The 21726-nt window shown below is 33.2% G+C and overlaps 1 protein-coding gene across 2 annotated transcripts in view; it reads right to left on the minus strand.

Annotated features, from left to right (window-relative positions):
* Window positions 1–1339: 1339 nt before the first annotated feature.
* LOC118186006 (uncharacterized) overlaps window positions 1340–21726 on the minus strand; it is a 56350-nt gene continuing 35963 nt past the window's right edge. For both annotated transcript variants that reach the window (XM_085811619.1, XM_035355982.2), the window contains 4 exons: window positions 14503–14592; window positions 13076–13273; window positions 8156–8380; window positions 1340–2141 (listed from right to left, as the gene is read on the minus strand). In XM_085811619.1, the coding sequence (XP_085667745.1) occupies window positions 1426–2141; window positions 8156–8380; window positions 13076–13273; window positions 14503–14592 (1229 nt within the window). In that variant the 3' untranslated portion in view covers window positions 1340–1425. The remainder of the gene's footprint in view (window positions 2142–8155; window positions 8381–13075; window positions 13274–14502; window positions 14593–21726) is intronic.

Genomic DNA, 21726 nt, shown 5'->3' on the forward strand with positions numbered 1-21726 from the left:
GTGAATAACGACGACACTTAATGAAGTAACCAAATCCACACTTCATTTGCCAGTATTGTCAGGACAGCTCCAAAACACGTTTTACAGTCGTCGATGAACTACTATAAACACGCTGACACGATAAGCGACACAGCCTTCAGTTTATCAGGCTATCACGGTGGAGACAGCTTCACCGCAAAGCACCAGAGTACAGCTCCTGACTCTGCTCGGTCGTTTCCGGAACTCCACGTACTCTCGAGACTCTCCACGCTACAACTCGCGATGCACTCGACGACACACAGAGCACAGCTCCCGACTCTTCGGTTCAGTCATTCGCGGAGCTCAACACACACGCTCTCTCGACGATGCACTAACAGCGATACACTAAGAGACTCCTTCGGTGAACTCGACGGCCCACTCGGCACTCGCTGCCCAGCTGTCAACTCGATCGACTCACTAGATGAGACACCAACTCAATACTGACTAGACGAGCCACACTCACTCGCCCTCTCGATGAAGCACACACTAACTGACTGCGGACCAGCAGGATTTATATAGCTTTCGGCTTGTGTTCGAGATCATTGTGGGCTAAACCGGTAAGAATTCGTTCCAGAAGGTTCTCCATCCGTCCATGACATATCGCCAATTTTGTCGCCAAATGGGCGATTTCTCGCCAAATGTGGCAACTCTGCCTTTCCTTGCCATTTTATGGCAACCCTAAAACTGCTTTGCGGGGGAAGCTATCTCACCGCGCCTGTACATTTCGTAACAATATATTCATGCAATTATTTATAATACCTATAACAGAATTCGGATCAATAAATTTGTACAACTGATGCCCGTATCAGTATATTTAGGATTAATTCACTTACTTTTGAAACAGTATGTGTAAAAACAAGTATTTATGTACAAATTTATAGTGTTTGTGATAGAAATTCAATAACATGGAATTCCTCATTTGACTAATTAATCAGTTTTCACACAGTAATAGTACTCCATAGCTAGCACATTGCTCCCATTCCCCCTTCAAAATGTTACTCCCTTCCAATTATTTAATTATTTCGTTTGTTTTCTCTTTCAAAGAGAGACTTTGAGGGACATGACCCAAGGCGTTAACAAGCAACTACAATCATCGGCTGGACTTAAACAGACCGGCAAGTACCTTTCCTAAGGAAATCGGCTGTCCTGGCGGTGTAGTAAAGTAAAAATGTATCTAAATTTATTCTTTGATGAAAATCACAGTTAGCCTACAGCCAATTTTAAAAAAAAAAAAATATTTAGTCGTTTTCAATTCTTTTTAAAAACCCACTGTACTTTCCCTAATTTTTGGTGATTTAAAGGAAAAAAGGACAAAGAAGAGTTCGTTTACAAAATTTTATTTGATGAAGCAGCGTGAGAAACTAATTTTGCTTGCACTATGCACTAAAAACTTTGCTGGTATTTGAATTAATGTTTGTCACCGATCCACATGCATACAAGGTATTTGGGAGAGAAAGCTGTGTCATCTGCACATCTCTTGACGAAAGGTCGCCAATTGTCACAGTGGATGAAAAGCTGACGACTGCTTCCGTGCGCGAAGTGGCCATATCTCTGAGGGCAATCAAACCATTTCCTGATATCTCCAGTTTCGTCTATGATGCAGTCCAGATCATCTTCCTCGCAATCGGTTGGTGGAGGAGTATTTGGCTTCATTATTCTACTTGTAGTTGATGAAGTAGTAGTGGTTGTTGGGATTGTCGTTGGCGTTGTAGTTGTTGGAGTGGTAGTAGTGGTTGGCGTTGTAGTTGTTGGAGTGGTAGTAGTGGTTGGCGTTGTAGTTGTTGGAGTGGTAGTAGTGGTTGGCGTTGTAGTTGTTGGAGTGGTAGTAGTGGTTGGCGTTGTAGTTGTTGGAGTGGTAGTAGTGGTTGGCGTTGTAGTTGTTGTCGGTGTAGTAGTAGTGGTTGGCGTTGTAGTTGTTGTTGGCGTGGTAGTAGTAGTTGGCGTTGTGGTTGTGGTTGGTGTGGTAGTAGTGGTTGGCGTTGTAGTTGTTGTTGTTGTTGGTGTGGTAGTAGTGGTTGGCGTTGTAGTTGGTGTGGTGGTAGTTGTAGGAGTAGTAGTAGACTCTGTTGTTGTCATTTCTGTAGTCATTTGAACAGTAGTTTTCTTCGTTGGGGGTGTAAGGTCTAGATAAAAAAAATATCCGTTTATAAGTAGAATATACTACAGTAAATAAACAGAATTTAATTTTTTTTTCTCATTTTCTATTTTTACAATGGATGAAAATTTCAGCTCAAAACAACATTTTAAAAGCTCGAATGCTTCTTTCTATATTTCATTTCAGAACACAAATGTCACAAATAAAAATTTAAGAATATAATTTTAACAAATTCTCAAAATTGAAAAAAACATGCAATTTGTGTTGTTATCGAACTTTACGTGTTTTATTTTTAGTTCACAAGAAAGATTATGAAAAAACTGTATCATAATGTAAGGACAGTATAATATATCATTGAAAACTATTTTTATTAATTATATTAATAGCATGAAATTCATAATACTGGTTATAAAACGTTATTATTAAAAAGAACGAAGAAGGCTTAGATGATTAATTTTATAACTGATAAAATATGCAACTTTATTCTATAGAAAATTAGTTTAATAATAATAATCGCCATAATAATTAATTAATAATTAGTTTAATAATAAGAATCGTCATTAAAATAATAACCGCTGACCTCTATTTCCTGGGAGTCCTGCAACAAGCTGATCACTTGTTCAGGGCATATGCTTACGCATCCCGGGGCCCACGGTCGACTACATCGCAGTGCGAGTAAAAATCAGTGAGTTTGTTTTGTGTTCCCCCGAAATACCCTTATATGCGGTCAGGTCGTAAATTTAGAACCCCTTTTTTCACAGGGGGGCTGAAAAGTAGGGAGTAATCTTGCTCGGGGTCTTGGGGGTCGTTTAAACATCTAACTTCTCTACATTCAGTTTTATACAGAGGAAAATACAAATTGAATTCTTCGAATGAATGCAATTTTGTACAATGAAAATGTATTACTTAATGATAAACTGTAAGATAAATAACATCTTTTTTTAAAGCCATAGGTGTAGAAAGACAGATATTTGTTACACGAATGAATTTGTAGTAAATATTGAGTTTTTCATTTCGAATGCTATGTTCCATGTATGCGAAGTAGCTCAGTATGTGAGATAATAGTCATAACCGAATGGCTTTCAACCTTTTCACGGCTAAAGACTGTTTCTCAATTACATTGTGGTCGCTGCTTTTTGGTTAATTTTCTAATAACATATAAACAATAGTTGTTTTTATTTGAGACTTAGAATAAAATAACGCAAACCATAATGCAGAAAATTCTTAAGAAGGAAGTTAAATAATACAGAAAGATACATTTTGATGCATTTTTGTGTTTTATATGTAGTAGTATTAACTACTACTATAATCCTTAAATGGAATCCTTAAATTTTATATAACTATGTATAGGTATATATAAATGGAACCAAATATAGAACAAGGTATAAAATATCTTTATTATACAATGTTCATTACCATACGTATATTTACGTAATATCAATATAAATGGTTAGTTAGGTTTCGTACATATATAATTTATTTTTATATTTTGTATTTTTTGTATTAGATTCAGTATTGTATACGTATCTGAAGTTTAATTTTACTTGTTCTCTTTTTGGGTTACGACTTTAAGTGAGAAAGAATTGTTAGGGCCTTCATAGGGATTACATTATATACAATCAGTTAGGATCCTACTTTTCCTTTCTTTTAATCATTATATATATTGAAATATTACTTGATAAGTATACGTAAAATATAGCAGTTTTTAAGCTACTTATATCTATTGTTTGGTCTGGTTTCTTTGATTATAGCAAAGCATTCGACTGTTATTTGCCTAAGGGTAAGGGTGCCTCGTGGAGAACTTTCTAAGCAAAACTGACTCTTATGCACGTTACACGTGGGGAAAACCTCGAAAACGCCAATACAGCCATCCCCGTCGATCCGGATTCGAACCCCTGATCGACCTGCCAGGTTTTACAGCTCAGCCGCTAGTGAGCTACACACACACACATCCACACATATACATTAAATAGTATTTACATGTCGTTTATAAAGTATAATTGAGTGCAATTTAATCATAAAGAGAAAATATTCTACGGAATTACTTCACTTCGTAGACTTTCTGCTAAGCTTCACCATATTTCTTAAAGAGAATCTCAATGCTAGTTCCATTTCCAAGCTGTTTATGTACCTTATTTTTCATGCTTTGAATTATATTTAGAAAATTATTTCACTTGGTTATAGCTGAAAATGCAGTTTTTTTATTGAAGAATTTAAGGGTAAGAAGAGAGTTATGCCCTTTTCTAATTATTCTTGAAACATTTAAATTTTTTTTAAAAAAAAAGCGCACATTAATACGGATCACTGAACTAAAGTGCTCGATACAGGACAGATTAATTAGCTACTAAATTTGGATTTTCATTGAGTAAAAATGAATTTATCTGCATTCTATAAGAAAGCAAATATTCAAAAAATGTTTTTTTTTTTCCTATTCTCGCAGTCATAATATTTTTCTTAAATATTCAGCTAATTCATATTCAAATATTCCAATCCATTAGAATTAATAATAAATCGATACAGTAAATAAATAATTAAAATCAATTAAATGGAATTTTAATTGATTTTAATTGCCATTTTCTCTCTGATAAACCCCTCTTTAGAGTTTAATAGCAGTCGATCAGCTTTTGTTGGGGTTCATTTTTCTTTATGGTATGCTTACGTTATATATGTATGTATTATGCATTGCTCATACTCGTCAATTGCAGCTTTTAATATCTTTTGGAAAAAAATCAATATGAGAATCCAGAAAATGATTCTTAGTGACGCTAAAACTATTATTACTAGGCACTGTCATGCCACAGTGTTTAAAAAAAAATCCCATTGTTTAAAGGTAGATTCTATGCTCATATCCTAGTCTAAAATTAAAAGCTGCGAGTCAAAATTAAGGGGATTGCTCTTAGAAAGCCTCAATTAAAAGTAGTTATATGAAATGTTAATCAATACTTATAATCTTACGGATTAAACACTTATTCCCTATTTGATCACGTGTATGGCAAACAGATATTCGTCATTCATAAAGAAAAGAAAGGTGAATCAAAATTAGTTTTCAAGCCCTATCGCATACATTAGCAATACTCATTCTCGTAATAACAGATACGTATGTGTTATTCTCTTCGTAATTTTCAGTACATATATTTATATTTATAATTAAGAAATGAAAGCAGCGTCAAACAGCTGTGAAAATTATATTTTAAAATTATTATTTAGAAATGCGCTTATAATGGTTTTTATATTTACGAAAGATACTTCCCGTTTACTCAGGCTCACTGTATTCAAGTCGATAGGACCAATTGAATGGACAGATCGATTTGTTAATTCATTTCCAAGTTTCAAATCGGATGAATGGACTCGCGAATAAAATGGCACATTAAAATACGGTCACTGAACTACAGTGAGCTATGAAAATTTTAACAAAGGTTTCGTACTTTATCTTATGAAAACAAAATATCAGAATTTAATTAAATGTTTTACTTATTAGAAAAATAGAAAATATAAATATTTGTGAATAAAAAGAAATTATCTTTAAAAAAATAAAATTTAAATGAAAAAAATAAAAGAATTACAAAATATTGCAGAAATTACATAAAATAGCGAATAAACTTATTCGGCACAAGCTCGCTAAATGTAAAACAGATTGTACAGTCAGAAAGCTCGCCTTGTCACACAAATGTACTGTTCATCGGGTTTAAAGGTTATTCAGATTAATGTGCGAAGTTCAGTGAGTAACTTGTATTTTCCTTTGAATGTATAAACTAGCCAAAAAACACTTTTTTAAAAAAAATATATCTCCCCTTATGATCCCTGACACAGCCATTTACTTTCCCCTTCCGTAATTAACGTCAGTCTCCTGCTCTTGACCGCATTTGCCACGCCACCGTTCCCCCACCCCTCATTTTAGAAGAAATTTTTACTAGCACAATGGCAAAGAGCTCAGAAGGAAAGCAAACTGCTATTTCGCTTAAAATGAAGATTGAACTTCTTAAGGCTGTTGATCAAAAACAGAAGACGAATACGGAAAGCTATAAAGATTTTGATATTGCTAACTCTATATTTTCAACAACTGTAGAGACATTAGGTATGTTGGAAGCAGTAAAACTGAAAAATGAGCAACGCCTTCGCCGGAAATCGAACCACTGACCTCTGGAATGCGCACCCAGCGTGCAGACCACCACACCACGAAGGCATGTCAAGAAAGCAGGAGAAATACCTTATACCAAGAATTTTGAGAATGTAAGAACATTACCGGTCGAATATACAGCAAACAAAAAGGCATGGATGGTTGCTACGATGTTCACCGATTCCGTAAAGTTAAATGTGGGATTCTTAAGAGAAAAGCGTAAGGTTTCATTGATAATTGATAATTGTCAGGCTCACCCCCAACGTCGTATTGAAAGCTATGAAGCTTATCTTTTTGCCTCCGAATACAAGTGTCTTTCAGCCTTGTGATTAAGAAATTATATCATTGATGCAGATAATCGATCAAAATATCATTAATGCAGATTCCGACGACGAAAATGAAATGAATAATGCAGCTCTTGTTCCCACCTCATCCGAAATGAGGAACATATGAAAAGTATGCGAAGTTATTTAGGCGCACATTCGAATGGTGAAATGAATTAAAAAAGGGACGATATCGTCAATTTACTGAAAATCTGAAATTTTTCTTTGCATTGCTAAAACAGACAATGAAAAAAAAAAAAAAAAAAAAAAGATATCAGATTATTTTCTATTTTTTATTGCACTAAAATGAACACACAGAAACCATGGTTCGTATTTACAGAAATACAATTTTGTACAAAAAGCATACGTATTCCTTCCTTTGTACAGGGCAAGTACCAAGCGAATTCTGAATTCAAGTTTTTTAATTTGCCCTGTAAAAAGAAAGTATGCTTTTTATGCTTTTTATGTATTTCTGTGAACGCGGAATATGGAGCTTTAGCATGTCTGCGAAGGGTAATTTGGAAACTAATTTTTTTTAATTGCTTTTCTAGTGAGAAATATGTATTTTAAATATTTGCACACAGAAACTTAGTATGTATATGCAGCTCTTTATGTATCCATTTCTCCATGTGTAATAAATAGTCTTTAACGTTACTTATATTCCACACCACCACCAATAAATTTGTTCCGAATTTGTCTTTGGCAATTTTGATGATATACAGCATCCGTCATTAAGCAGTCAGCAGTGAATAAGCCCTTTTTTTTAAAAAAAATGAATCAAGTATAAAAATTTTAGTTTCATAAATTTTAGTAAAATGCATCATGTGACTACAAGGGCGAGGCCGGTTCCAGAACCAGTTCAGTTACCAAGATTTTTAGAATATGCGAAGGCACACGGCGGCAGAATTTAGGAACCTCAGAAATTACACCACGTGGTCAAAAAAAAAAAAAAAAAAAAAAAAAAAAAACCTTGCACCGGCCCTGGGTTTGGGTTGCCCAGACTAAAGATATAGAATCTACAAATCACAAACCAGTGTAATAGACGTTCAATCGTAAAACCATTTTGAAACATCTTGTATATAAAAAGAGCTAAATGAAAGGTCTTTTGGCAAATGAAACGGTAAATAGCTTCGTTTTTCATCTCGAATTTGATATTCTCGCAGGACATGATTCTGGAACTTGAATATGATCAAAACAATTAAAAAAAGAAAGAAGGAATGCTTTCAGATGCTAAAATTAGCTACTTAGTAAAATTCAATGGTACAGATAAATATGCTTATATTTGAATTAACTTTTGCGCGAATTCGGCTTTCGCCCTTTTTCTGCTGCCGTCTGGTGGCACCATCTCGTAGTGAAGGTAGGAGTTGTACCTTGGCTGCTTTAAGTGGCTTTGTGTCTTTATGTGGCCTTGAAAATCGAACCAATTTCAGAGGTGTAGAAGTACAATAGCGCATCGAACGCAAAAACATAGATCTATCTCCGAGACCAATGTGCTGTACTGTTTTTTCACTGGGCGCGTTGGTTAGTCGGCTAGTCGTCGTACATTAATGTTCCATTTTAGATTTCGTTTTTAATTATACTCACAGATATGAAATAACTTACCGTCAGGGTTAATTCTGTAGTCACAAGTAACCTTTTCTTTCGGTAAACATCTTCTGAAAAGTGCATGGTAGAGTTCATGTTTTCTGCAACTGAATAGGGTAGGAACATTGTAGATGCAAATGAGATATTTCGAGCAGTCATCAGGATGAGGAAATGAACCCCAAACATAAGGGCATCGAAGCTCTTCTTTTTTCTCTTTTTCTTTTTCTTTTTCATCTTTGTCATCTAAGAAAAGTATAAATTTGAGATAATATGCTGATATAGAATACATTTAAGTAATTCTTAGTACATTCGTTTCTTATATTATTGGAAAGAATGAAAACCATTAATTGGCGAAAATTTTCATCACAGGCATACAAGTTTGCAATTGCAAAATTTCTGACTTCTTGTTAGTAAGGCTGTTTTAAATTACCTTGTATTTAGAAGTAGTGCATGAATAAAACACTAATATTGTGAAAACAAACATTGTCATGGAATGTATCCAATTTAATTTGTCGCTTTCTTAGCTGTACAGGGTGATTCAAAAATATGTGGCAAAAATAGAAAGGTAGGTAAAGTAGACCGAAGTAAGAAAATTGTACGATGGAATGTATGCGTGGGAATGGTGTACTGAGGAGTTACAAGCCGCCCAGACGGTACAGCGGTTAGGCAAGCCTACTGCCGTACCGAATTGCCCAGGCTCGAATCCCGGAGAAGGCACGGATGTTTTGAAATGTATAGTGTCCGTGCGGCATGGGGCACTTTAAATACGGCAAGCCGAAAGTTCTCCCGAGAGGTTGGTAGTATGGGAAGAGAGGTGGGAGCCGCTTGGATGATCCTACCCCTCCTGTGGTGTTCTCCAGCAAAATTGGGGGTGGAACTGAGCGAAGTCGTACTGTCACCTGTATGGTGCTCAAGGCTTTGCCAACGACAGGCGCAATCTTGCTGTGCTCGCCACGATGAAGAAGTTCATGGTCCTGGATGTTATTGTCAGACAAATGAGATAAGTAACAGCAACAACAGTAGGTATTACAATGTTGTTTGTTATGAATAAAAGCATTCTGCTAACGCAAATAACCATTCCAACGCAGATTTCGGACGGAATGTATTGCTACGCAAACCTGGAGCTTACATGTAAGTATTTTATTTACGAGACTGCGGAATAAACGAAGCATTTATTTAAAGGAAATATACAGATTCCCGAGTACTTTCTTTGAGCAGCTGCAGGGCTTCCGTCAGCGGCCGTGTAGCTGAAATCCATATTGATGGGCTCAGCATTCGTATAATGATGCATAACCTAGACTAAAAGAGAAACATGCTAATGTGACAATCCAAATCGTAAAAACAACCTTATATTTAGCGTAAGTATAATGAAACACTCAATCGATTTCGAGGGCAGCTAAAGGTCCCTCCTCATCAGGAGAAAGAAGAAAATAAAGGAGAAGGAGTCTCAGAAACACGTGGTCCTTATCAGCACTGCACGTGATTATAACTGGATTTTTAATCAGAGTTGCACTGGCCGCCTACTTTTACTGAGCCAGGCTATCTGATCAAGCATAAAGGACAAGAAAAATTAGGGAAAAAACAAGAAAAAAAGTTAAAATAGGGAGCGAGGGGCAAATGCACCTTCACGCTCAAAATCTGAACTTCAAATAATGGAAAGCAACCACTGAACGGATTTTTATACCCTCTGGTAGTACCAAACGCGAGGAGGTAACGCCATCTATCGGCAAAAATAACTGAATTAAGATAGTAGAATTTTAAAGGCATTAAGAAGGACTAGATTGGATTTCAAATCATTAACTAAACCTGCTAAATCTTTGTGGATGTGAAAAGCCTCAAGAAAATCCAATTCACCTATGGAAGAAGCCTTTTGGATAATTTTTGCAGACCCAAAGTCAAAATTATGGTTAAATGTCCAACTATGATACGCTATTGAAGACTTGTTAATTTCGCCTTTTCTGACATTCTTGGGGAATTTATAGTATATCGTGTCAGTGTGGTTTAAGATATATTGGCCAAACAAAAAGAGCGTTGAAGTTTCGTATCAAGGAACATGAATCTTATATCAGAAACGGTGAAATTCTTCTTTCTCCTGATGAGGAGGGACCTTTAGTTGCCCTCGAAATCGATTGAGTGTTTCATTATACTTACGCTAAATACAAGGTTGATTTTACGATTTGGATGCATAACCTCTCCAAGTCTACATAGGAAAGACGATTTACATCAGCAGAATGCTTTATCTACCGTTCAGCAACGTTCTGTATGCTACCTGGATGCGTTATTTCTGGACGCACTTTACATTATAAAATCTGTTTATTTCGGTCTTCTCTACATATCTTTATATTATTATCAGATACTTTCGAGTCACCCTATATATATACAAGCAAAGTACAGCATTTAGAAATTTAATTTTTTTTTAAAATTCTAGCATGAAGCTATGTTGACATTTACGTGTTATACTTTAAATCCTGTATTTATAAATAATTCATTGACTAGACGTATGCCTTTAATACATTTACAGTCAAGACAAAGCTCTGAATATGCCAATCCCATTTTCATACAGCAGCCAAAAAATAGCTATGAAATATGCGTTCAAACTTTAAATACTATTCTAAATTTGGAGCTCTTTAGATGCCAGTAGGGATAAAAGCAATATACGAAAAATGCTTTAATAGACCAAAGAAATTTCATTATAAAAATTATCAGAAGTCCAGAAAGATTAAAATTATTCCATTAAATATTGAAAAGAAAAGGAAGAATCTTTGGAAGTTTTAATCGCAGGAATATTTTGCAAAATTGCCCGAAGTTCATGTATCACAAATATATTGAACATAATCTAAAACTCTCAAGTCTTTTCGAAAATGTTTCAGTTTCATTTATCGTGCTTTATGATCACCTAATAATTAATTATGGTACAAAAATATTTGATAAAAATCGTGTTTAACAGCTTTTATTGAAACTGGGAGGCCTTCCATTTTGGCACAGATGTTGTTCACTGACACACTGGATGTCGAAGAAGCATTCTGAAATGCGAAAGTCGAAAGTTGCTCCCTTCAAGCCATGTAACAATTTGGTTAATGCTCCAAATAAAGAGGTTTTCGCAATGGTTTTTCGAAAAATTATCAATCGAATAGTAGATTAGAGAGTAATAACCCGACTCTACACCAAGCGCAACCACTATTAACGAGAATTCTAGCAAAAAGCAAAACTCGTCGAAAATCAAACGCAGTTACTACAGTAGGTGAGATACGAGAGTTTCGGTTCTACTGACTGAAGCTTCAAATAGTTTCTCTCTAACTTACATTCTAGCTCGCTATTTAAATTCACTCAATTTCTATTTCTGGGAGAACTGATAAGAAAATCAGAAGCACAGGAAAGAAGAAAGAATTAACATAAGAAATAACATGTTAATTAAAATAAACCTTACGAGCCTGTTACGTAGTTGGTAAGTAAACAGTATCATAAAATTTTTCTGAAGCTACGAGTTTCAACTAATCAATATTTTGGAAATGATGTAATAATTTATGCTATAAATTTAAGATAAAGATGCTTATTGCAACACAGCTGTCGCCAAATAATTTAATTCAAAACTGATAAACAATATGCATATGAATCTGCAAGTTTATCAATTCACACAAAATATTCATGATAGAAAAAAGTATAAGTTTATATCGATTGATAGACAACAGTTTTCAAAAAATATAATTTGATTTTGAGTTTATTAAAAATTTCAGTAGATGTTTTAATTAACCTTCCTCCTCCCCCCCTCCAAATAATACATTAACATTAACTCGCATTAACATTTTCCCTTTTGCTATCGCCAGAACAAATACAAAAATATAAACACAAAAATTATTATTTGTCACTACATTCTCTGATAAGACATCACTGAATACTTAAATTTTCTTCCATGTCTGAGGTTTATTGTCAGAAGTACATCGTGTTATTGTACATCGCAGATATTTCTCTTAATTACAAAATAAAAATGTTTATGATAGAAAGTTTATAGGAAATCTTGGCTGAGCAAGTGGATCTGTCTGATCATCTTGGAAAAAAGTTATAATAAAAACCTATGCTAAACTAAGGTTTCATTTTTGCCTGGTATTAAATTAATATTCAGTTATTAACTCTTGAAATAATTGTGTCCCTCAATATTTCTTTTTATTTTGAAGATTTTGGGAATTGTAAAAAAGGTGAATTTTTTCTCAAATATTTTTGTGAAATTATGTTGAGAGGATGAATCTCAAGATACAAGAGTTTTAATCACATGTAATCATATACAAAATTTCAAAAATATCTTCTTAATAAAATAAAAAAGCTTAAATATCAAATTAATAAAACAAACGTAAATATGAAATTTTATTTAATTAAAAACTATTAATGTTAAGTAATTGGTTTCTTCTTTTTTTATATGAAGGATTTGATAGTTTCAGGGTTCAAAAGATTTGAGAGATTAGAGAGCTTTTTAGGATTCAAATTTAAGAAAATTTAGCATTGATTCCTCTGTAACGTAATATTTCTGATTAAAATATGTATATACGGTATTTCAGGCTTGATATTAATACACTCCTAGTAAATTACATTGCATAAAAAAAAATTAAAACAATCTTCATATACACTTGGAAATAAAATATTCGTATGGTTCTCTTGGAATACCAACTTTATTGCTATTGGCTAGAAAATTAGTAATGTCTTAAGATATGCATGTGATTTATCACATTATGTATTATACAGTATACTTGTTGCCAAATTACAAAAGTGAAATTTTAAGAAAATATATACAATTCTAAAATCCTTTGTTAAATTCTTTTACAGTTTATTAAGTATAAAAAAATTAAAAGAACTTTCTTTTCTCAATATAAGTGCTTGATCATTCTGAAAAGAAATGAAGCCAGCGAAAACGTATTGAAACTTTTGCCACTTGACTGGATATCTTACCTCCCCCAATACCTCCTGGTCGATCGCCACATCTCACAAGTTTGTCTTGCATGCAAGTCTCTTTTCGCTCGTCGTATAGAAAAGATTCCGGGCATTTGTGAAGAGTGGGTACTGAAACATTACACTCGTAGTACTGGGAGCAGTCATCGGGATCAGGATAACGACCATTAGGAAATGGACAACCAAATTTGGGAATCTCTAGTGGTAAGAAAAAATAACATTGGAATGGCATCCATTAGGTTACAGCATTTACTTTGCATACAAATAATTCCGAGTATTTTATAAGCTTTTATTTAATTCATTCATGGTGTCTGTTGGAATGGTCAAAAGTTTGCCATAGATTTTTTAATTACTTCCTGATAAGTTATGGAGTTCGAAATCTGTAGTCACACTGTTTGTGGATGACAATGCAATGTGGTAAGCAATTTTAGATTTTGTTTAACCTAATACTTAATAATAGTATTACTAACTTAATACTAATACTTAAACGATATTTCGCGCATAATTTCATTTAACGAACAAACTAAAAATGTCAAAATTTTACTTTTGTGCCTTCGGATAAACAGGAAAGAAATCTGTCAAATTGTTGTAATGAAGTTCGTAACTTGTTTTCTGAATTTTTTGGCGAATATTAGAATACCATTCGATTTTTTGGCTATTTGATATCCCTTATTTTAAAATTTCAACCACTAAAAATGTACAGGATGTAAAATTTTTGAAAATTTCACAACTTCTAATAAAAACATTTTCACTCACTTTTAAAACAAGAATGATAAAAGTATTAATTTGACTTCTTTTTCGATTTCTTTTAAACTAGCCAAGTTTTTATAACCTATTTTTAACTCATTGGAGATCTTTCACACTATAGTCAAAACTTTACTATCAATTTTTTAACTCTCTGGTGATAAGTTATCCAGCTCAAATTTTGCACACACACAGAGTCTGGATGACAATAAAACATGGTTCAGAGATACGATATATTGAAACGACTTTTTGCACATATCTTCGTTTACTGAAAAATTAAAATTCAATTTTAAATAATTAAAAAAATTAACAAAATGTTACTCTTTACAACATGGGACTTAGGATGGGAAAAAATCTTCTAAATGCAGTTTATATGAAATTTTTAATGTAATTTCTGATTTTTAGGTAAAATCTTTAGATTTTTTTTCTACCATTTGTTGTAGCAGAATTTTTGGAAAAGGCATGGGCGCCTAAATAACGAAGAATAATCTTATAAATAAGAGCTTATTTTATAAAACTTTTATTTAACTTATTTTTTATTGCTGAAATCAATATTTTATGCCACAATTCGTCTTCATTTTTAAGAAACGTTTAAAGACTAGAATACTTCTAGAATGTAATATTTGTTTAGACATTTGAGAACTGAAAATACTATGACACAAAAGATGATCTATTAGTTTCACCTGTAGTCGTAGGCTCTTCGGTTTCTACTGTCTCCGGTTGAATAGGAGTTGTCCGAGGTAGATCAGTTGACCTTCTACTAGTTCTCATTTCTGAAAAATAAAAAAACAATCCACTTAATGTGGGGTGTAAACGGATGGCACAATACAAAATTTAAACTATACTATTTCATTAACTACTTGTTAAATAAACTATTGTGATTAAATAAGAAAACTTCGTAGCTAGGATTTAGTACAAAGTTGCTGGCAACCTCACAAGACTATGATAGTCCATTCACAGGTTTTTCACAGAATAGTTTATGCAGTCCTTGCTCACACCGTACTCCATCATCTCTGGCACAAAGTTCAAATATCCTCAAATAAACATTTGGAAGACCATCTTCCAAAGTCCTGTAAGTCTTAATCGCCTTTCTCCAGTAGGAGTCATCTGCCTTACGGCTTCCGTTCTGACCAAGCCCGTCTGCTTTCGTCTACGTCCACTCTCATCTGATACTGTCTCAATTTATTATGAATTTTTTAAGAGAAGTTTATGATTAGAACACAGAAACAGGATTTTTAACTGTATGGAAATGACTTGTTAGCAAAATATATGAAGTTTATAATATATATAGTATACATCCATCTACAAACCTGTCAATTACTTATGATAAATACGAGCCAAAGAATAGAGTAATAGACATTTATACTGACAGCTTCCTGAACAGTATAAAAATTATGGGTCAGCATTCGTAGTATTTTATTATGGAATTGAAACTGCTTGTGGAAATTATAGACTGAAACATTATAACTCTGTGTTTCAATGCGAATGCTGAGCATTCAATAAAGCCTTGATGTGGATTGAAGCTTAAGTGTTCTTACTCATGTTAATATTTATACAGATAGCCTTTCCTTGTTACAATCATTGTCTAGACCGGTTTCAAAAAATCCATTTATTAATGAGATCAAAGAAAATTTAAGAAATTTAAAGAAGAAACATTATATTTTGTTACATTGCGTTAAAACTGATGTGGGCTTTGCTGGTTACAAGAGGGCGGACGTGTTGGCTAAGAAGGCGGCCATGCTAGAAAATGAAAATTTTATAGAAATATCCGGTTCAAAGAAATATACAATTAGAGTAATGCAAAAATATGAGCTTGATAAATGGTCGCAACAATGGAATGAATACTTCAATAAGAAATAAAGGCTTATTGAAAAATGTAAAAATATCTAAAAAAATGCCAATATATAATGAAATAGATGTAAAATCAGTTTGTAACAAATCATGGTACATTTCCGAGTTCCATAGTAGATTCGGTATACAGGAAATTTCATTGTGCTTAGTTTGTAATTCACCTGGCTCCGCGGAATACTTCGCGTAACACTTTGAATGTAAATTAACAGAAAGTGTATACGACAACAATTGAAAATTGCGAATTTTGAAAATATTAGTTATAATGAATTATATAAGTTTGCCAAAGAGATTGTAAGAGTTATTAACGGTAAACGGAGTGCATGTGGTGTTTCGATATAATCAAAATTATAACTGTATTAACTAAAAATTGTCTTTTATTGTATTTTTATTCGTATTTTAGTGATTTTAGAATTTTATAGAACTGATATGTAGTTTTTTAATTACTTGTAATTTTATTCATTTTGACTTATTGAGAAGTTAATGATTTTATGCTTTGTGAATTCTTAATTCTATATGTCTTGTGGTGAACTTAGAAGCGACCCAAACAAGAGCATAAGGTCTATTTTCAGACTAGGCGAATCAGATCGTATTCCCCTCATTTGTACTGTGCTTGAGTAACATCAGTTTCACACCTCCTGGTGGGTATAACTTCTTACATTAATGTAACAATGCAATACTCTATATTATCTCTCCAGATAAAAAAAAAGTAACGAATGTGTTCAAAAAGCATTTAATTGGTTCTACTGGTAATATAATACATATACATTATCGTAAAAAAGGGGGGATTTAGAAGAATAGTTCTTTGTTCGAATGGAAAAAAAGTTCAGTAAAAAAAATTATATTTTACTCTACTCTTGCATATGTTCTAAAAAGACAGAGAATTTCTTTATTCCCTAAAATGCAAAATAGTATTTCTCCCACATTCTTAGCGAGCCTTCGTGGTGTAGTGACCTGCACGCTCAGCGCGTAATTGAGGGGTCCGCGGTTCGATTGCTAATTTTTCATCTTGCCTGCTTCCAAAAATACCTAATGTTTGTACAGTGCCGCTCGAACTAAAAAAGGGTGTTGGATGACGATTCTCCTCACCCAGAATTTGGGGATTGGGTTCCCTAAAAACCCCAGTCTCCCTTTAAAAGGGCGAGTATATAAGGTATTTCTCCCGCCTTCTTAGGGAGCCTTCGTGGTGTAGTGGTCTGCACGCGCAGCGCGTAATTGAGAGGTCCGCGGTTCGATTTCCGGCGAAGGCGTTGCTAATTTTTCATCTTGCCTGCTTCCAAAAATAGCTAATGTCTCTACACTGTCACATATCTTGTCAAGTGCAAATTCACTAGCTTGATGTTGTTGATAGACTGGATACATTAACATCTCATATATAATGCTAACAACCATTTCTTTTACTTTTAAATAAATGAAAGCTTTTAAATAATGATATTTTTTCCTCTTTGTAACAGGCATAAAATGCTCATAACTGAAAAATTCGTAGCTGGGATCTTATTTAGCTCAAAGATATCAAAATCATACGAATAAAAATTATCAGCAGTTTAATTTATTAAGAATTACGATAGTAAAATACGATTATCGTGGGTTTTTATTTTATCGAGTGTATTTATGCTTATCGTGTGATTTAAAAGTGTAATATTATTCAGCTGTTACATTTTAAGTTCAAATCTTTTTTAAATATTCAAAACATAAAATTAAACTATTTTTGCCTCTTTCAGATACTGAATAAATTTTCGAAAGCTCACTGTACAAATAAGCAATAATAGCATGGCGTGTCTAACGAAGTTTTACGATGAATCCAAATGCTGCATATAAATTTTTGCAGGTGTGGTTCAATGGTACTTTTATCTAAACCAACATTCAACCTAATTTAGAAAGAAACTTATTAGAATACAGAAACAAATTAATATAATCTAAAATCTATATAGCATCTTATCAACAACATTCAAGTGGTATCAAACAAATCGAAAGCAAGTTTTAAAGTTCACACTATTGCTACTTAGTTTTCTCTAAATCAGTGCGCTTCTAGTTGCCATGCAGAGGCAAAGAAAAGTATCTTTCAAATAAGAACACTCGTGATAAAATCCTTTCAGAAATGGCCTCAGTTCTTATGACTAAATCAAATATACACATCTTATTTTCTATACTGAAGAACGTCTTTATAGATGTAAAGGTTCTCCAGCAAACATGACTATAATTTATTTTATTGAAAACTAATCCTAGATAGACACTTGCAACTAGAAAGTTTCTTAAATAAGGCACATAATTTTATGAAATGGTTCTCAACCTTTTTTTGCCCCTGCACTCCATTCACCATTACTACACGATATTCCTCCCAATTCGGAAAAAAATTATTATAAGATCTTTTAATAATTTTAGGATAGAGAGGAGAAATAGTAAAATTGAAAAAAAAAATTTATAGGATTATTGCAATAACAAAAATAATCATGTTTTCGCATTTTTTAAATTTAAGGCTCAATTTTACATAAATTAAGAAATATAACTTTCTTTTAAGATCCTCTGTTGCATACAGTTATCTTTAGTAAAATTCCATACTTAATATGAAAAATAAAACACAAAACGTTTGACTGTTAGTCGATAAAATTGATGATGATATTTAATTTTAAAATTTAAGTACATGTTTTCTGAAAATTCAGGAAACATATAAAATTTTGGAATGAAATGTTAAAATTTGTTTGCAACTAAAAATGTAATATCAGTCCAGAAAGCAGTTTCTGATGACAATAAACTGACGAGTATTGATATACAGATTGTCGTTAAAAATTTTTATCAATGCAAATTTTTTCAAAATAGTAAATCTTATCTCCAAAATCTTATAAAATTTCTGTTTTAGGAAATAGTGACAGGCTTCAAATATAAGCACACAAAAGCCAACTCGAACCAGGGCAAGCATAAATTAAAAATGGAAAAAAATATTTCTGGTTAATTTTTTTTAAAATGGTCTTAAAGAATTAAATTAAATAATAAGGACCATAAAATAATTAGGACCGTAAATTATTTTAGGGTCCTAAAGAAATAAAATTGCGTGTAAATATTATCAACGTTTATTCTTTTCGGCGGGGGTGCTCTTAAAAACCTAGAAATAACTTGTATTAACATTCTTTTTTACACGTTAAACTTAAATTATAAATGATGTTACATACCAGTAAATCACAAAAAAGTATCACTGAATGACATTAACCGTTTGAGTCCGGCGAAGCGGTATCGCGCTTCACTTGTCGTATGCCAAAAATACGGCGCAGCGCGATTGCGCTTCTCTTGTTTTGTATCGAGAATGAGAAGACGCTGCTGTTGGTTAGTATACTTTACGCAATTATTGAGAGCAGTTGTAGTGATATCAATAGCAAGTATTTTATAGGAATTGGAAATTGTTTTCATTTTTTTTGTTAAGTGTTATACTGATAATTACGAAATAACTCATGTCAAGTTCTGATTCATTTGAAAGTGACTACGTTACGAGAAGTGATAATGAAGAGTATAGTAATGACCTTGAAAGTGATAGTGGAAGTGACATCATCATTCGATCTAAGAGAGTACGAGTTATTAGTGATAGCAGTGATGATGATGAAGTAACTGCAAGTACCTCCGATGACGATATTATTGATGAGTTTTTACCCGTGGATACGATTTTTTCGAACGAATCGAATACTTTTTCTGAAGTACCTGGACCAAAGCATGCCCCCTTTTGATACGAAACCAATTGAATATTTCAATAATTTTTTTTTTTTTCTTTTTTTTTTTTTTTTTTTTTTTTTTTTTTTTTTTTTTTTTTTTTTTTGTTTTCAATAATTTTTTTTTCAAGAATACTAACCAACAGCAGCGTCTTCGCATTCTCGATACAAAACAAGAGAAGCGCTATCGTGCTGCGCCGTATTTTTGGCATACGACAAGTTAAGCGCGCGCCGGACTGAAACGGTTAAACAGGAAAAAATATCAACTTTGAATTATCTTCGTTTATTTTTTAACCTTCTTTTCAAGGAAAGCGTTAAATCTAGTTTTCTGACATTGAAAAATCAATTAAAATTCGTACTCGGTCAGTTTTTGTTGAACAGGAGTCCTGTATTTTGTATTTCATTTTTTAGAATAAGTATTAATGTTTACTATATATAACTGCCCTATATTCCGGCGTATAACGCCCACCTGTAATTTCAAACTACATTTTTTAATTTTTAGATATATTCGCTGTATAACGCGCAGAAGGGACCTGAAATGTACATGTGCAATGCTCTTATCATTTGAAGTCGTTCATTCGAAAATTTTTCCTTTGGAATGATTGCATACTGAATTTGAGAAGCGATAACGGGAAGTATATGTATATGAGGAAAATGTTTGAGGAAGTAAGTAATTCTGCAAAGAGGATGGGTTGTATTCAATGCAGGTGTGCACAAGAATGTTATTTTAGGGTTTCGAGAAAAGGGGGACCTAATTTGGAGCAAGAATGCACTTTGCGGAATTCGGAATCAGATGTTTTCCCTTTATGTAATCATTTGAACCCGTGATTTTGAAGTGTGCATCGAAAACATTAAAAAATTACATTTGCTTAAAATGAAATACAGTTGCTACAGCGGTAAATATGGCAGCTGCCAAACGAAACAAACACAGTTCTTGTTTCAAATGCAAAATCATGAAATTTGAAAAAAAAATTGTAAATCGGGCTGCAACAGGGATGTTTGGTGTTGGCGAAGACTCCATACGCAAGTGAAAGAAAATTAAATCACAATCATTAATAAACGTGCTTTGCGTAAAGGAAAACGAAACGGCTTAAGAATGTGTCGAAAATCGCCAGAATTGTAGAATTGTAACAAGAAACAGCGTTTGCCTTAAAGTGGGGAAAAAATGAATGCAAATGAAAGTGAAAACTTTAAAACAACTTTGAATTGGTGTAGTCCATTTATGTCATGGAATAATTTAGTTCTACGAGAAAAAACAAAAGTTTCACAAAGTCTTCCAAAAGTTTTGGACAACAAATTCATCAGTTCCCAAAAGTATGGTATTGACATCGAAGGTAAAAAAATAATTTACTGTCACATATTGGAAATATGGATGAAACTTCAGTAATGTTTGATATGATAGGAAATAAAACAATTGATATGAAAGGAACAAAAAACGGTTCACGTAAAAACAACAGGTCAGGAAAAATCTCACCTCACACTAGTGTTTCCCTGCTTAGCGGACGGTACAAAATTCAAATCCATTGTTATTATTAAAAGCAGGACGATGCTAAAATGTAATTTTCCAAATGCTGTTTGTTCTCATTCATGTTCACGAAAAAGGATAGATGGACGATTCAGATCCCATCTAACCGATAATACGAAGAAATTGTTGAAAGAGTCTAATACACACAAGGCAGTTATTCCAAGTGGATTAACGCCATGTGTGTATTAGACTTTTAGATGCCTGTATCAATAAACAGCTTTTAGATGCCTGTATCAACAAACAGCTTTTAGATGCCTGTATCAATAAACCATTCAAAGAAAATTTAAAACGACAGAAGAATACATGGATTGAAGGTTAAAAAAAAACGCATTAACAAAGTTACATCTGTTACGTCAAGCAAGTCTATAAATTGTGTGTGAGTGGTTAATAAAAGCGTGAAATGAAGTTAAACCCGACATAATTCAAAAGTCATTCAAAAAATGCAATATATCTAAAATGCAATATATTCCACAGCAGTCGTTACCATGGTTATGAGGCTTTGGAAAAGATCGAAGAAATAGCATTTCTTGCAACATTTCTACTTCATTACTTACAGGGAGAACTTTTAAGAACAGGGCCGTACTGCGATAATATGTTATTAATAGGAATAGGAAGAATGCTACATGCAGGAGTGGAAACAAATTTAAATACAGAACTATTTGTACAAAAATAAATATAAATCATATACTCAGTGCGTATTGCTAAACGAGACTACAAACCAACATATTTATAATCAAGTTGGGCTGAAAGCTCTGAGTTTGAGAAGTTAAAAGTTTGTCATAATCCGAGACTACAATAAGGTTCCACAATGATTATTTCCACTCCTCTTATCTATTTAA

This window comes from Stegodyphus dumicola, chromosome 2, assembly GCF_044657685.1.
Source record: "Stegodyphus dumicola isolate Sdum_Otavi_A_Nest chromosome 2, ASM4465768v1".
NCBI classification, from domain to species: domain Eukaryota; kingdom Metazoa; phylum Arthropoda; class Arachnida; order Araneae; family Eresidae; genus Stegodyphus; species Stegodyphus dumicola.